This window comes from Eimeria mitis, genomic scaffold, assembly GCF_000499745.2.
Source record: "Eimeria mitis Houghton genomic scaffold, Emh_scaff3653, whole genome shotgun sequence".
Lineage (NCBI taxonomy): Eukaryota > Apicomplexa > Conoidasida > Eucoccidiorida > Eimeriidae > Eimeria > Eimeria mitis.
In genome coordinates, this window is record NW_013571996.1 from 4,407 (window position 1) to 5,174 (window position 768).

General features: G+C 60.5%; 1 protein-coding gene across 1 annotated transcript in view; it reads left to right on the plus strand.

The window, feature by feature from the left end:
- The window catches only part of EMH_0068250 (ZIP Zinc transporter domain-containing protein, putative), a gene marked incomplete at both ends in the record, with an annotated part of 2,690 nt that extends 2,026 nt beyond the window's left edge, over positions 1 to 664 (plus strand). Inside the window, one exon of the mRNA XM_013498713.1 lies at positions 1 to 664. Coding sequence (XP_013354167.1) covers positions 1 to 664 — 664 coding nt within the window.
- Positions 665 to 768: the final 104 nt, after the last annotated feature.

Genomic DNA, 768 nt, shown 5'->3' on the forward strand with positions numbered 1-768 from the left:
CCAACTAAACGCTCAGCTGTTACTCCAGCAGCAACAGCTAGCCGCCGCAGCAGCAGCAGCAGCATCAGCAGCAGCGGGAGACTGTCTCCTTGTGATTCTGGTTGTGGCGGTGCAGCAGCAGGAGCAGCAGCAGCTGCTGCAGCAGGACAGCGGGGCTGCAGCAGCAGCAGCTGCTGCAGCAGCAAAGGCAATGCATGCGAGGGGGGGGGCCGGCTCTGCTGCTCCCTCTCCCACTCCCCCACCTCTCAGCTGCGTGTACACTGCGGGCTTACAGGCCACAACTGCCAGGTTTGCTGCTGCTGCTGCTGCTGCTGCTGGTGATGTTGCTGCTGGTGGTGGTGGTGGTGGTGGTGGTGCTGGTGCTGCTGCTGCTGCTGCTGCTGCTGCTGCTGCTGGTGATGCTGCTGGTGATGGTGATGGTGGTGGTGGTGATGCTGCTGGTGGTGATGGTGGTGGTGGTGGTGTTTTGGCTGCTGCTGCTGTTGGTGTTGCTGCTGTTGCTGCTGCTGCTGTGGTTAGTGTTGCTGCTGCTGCTGTGGTTAGTGTTGCTGCTGCTGCTGCTGCTGCTGCTGCTGACGGCGTCTGTGTTGCTGCTACTGCGGATGTGCTGCTGCTTCTGTTGCTGCTCCTAAAGCAAATGCTGGTGCAGCAGCTCGCGATTTGATGCTCGCATACCTTGCTGCTGCTGCTGCTGCTGTTGCTGCTGCTGCTGCTGCTGCTGTTGCTGCTGTTGCTGCGTGTGTCCCTAGACCAAGCCTGTTCAGATGA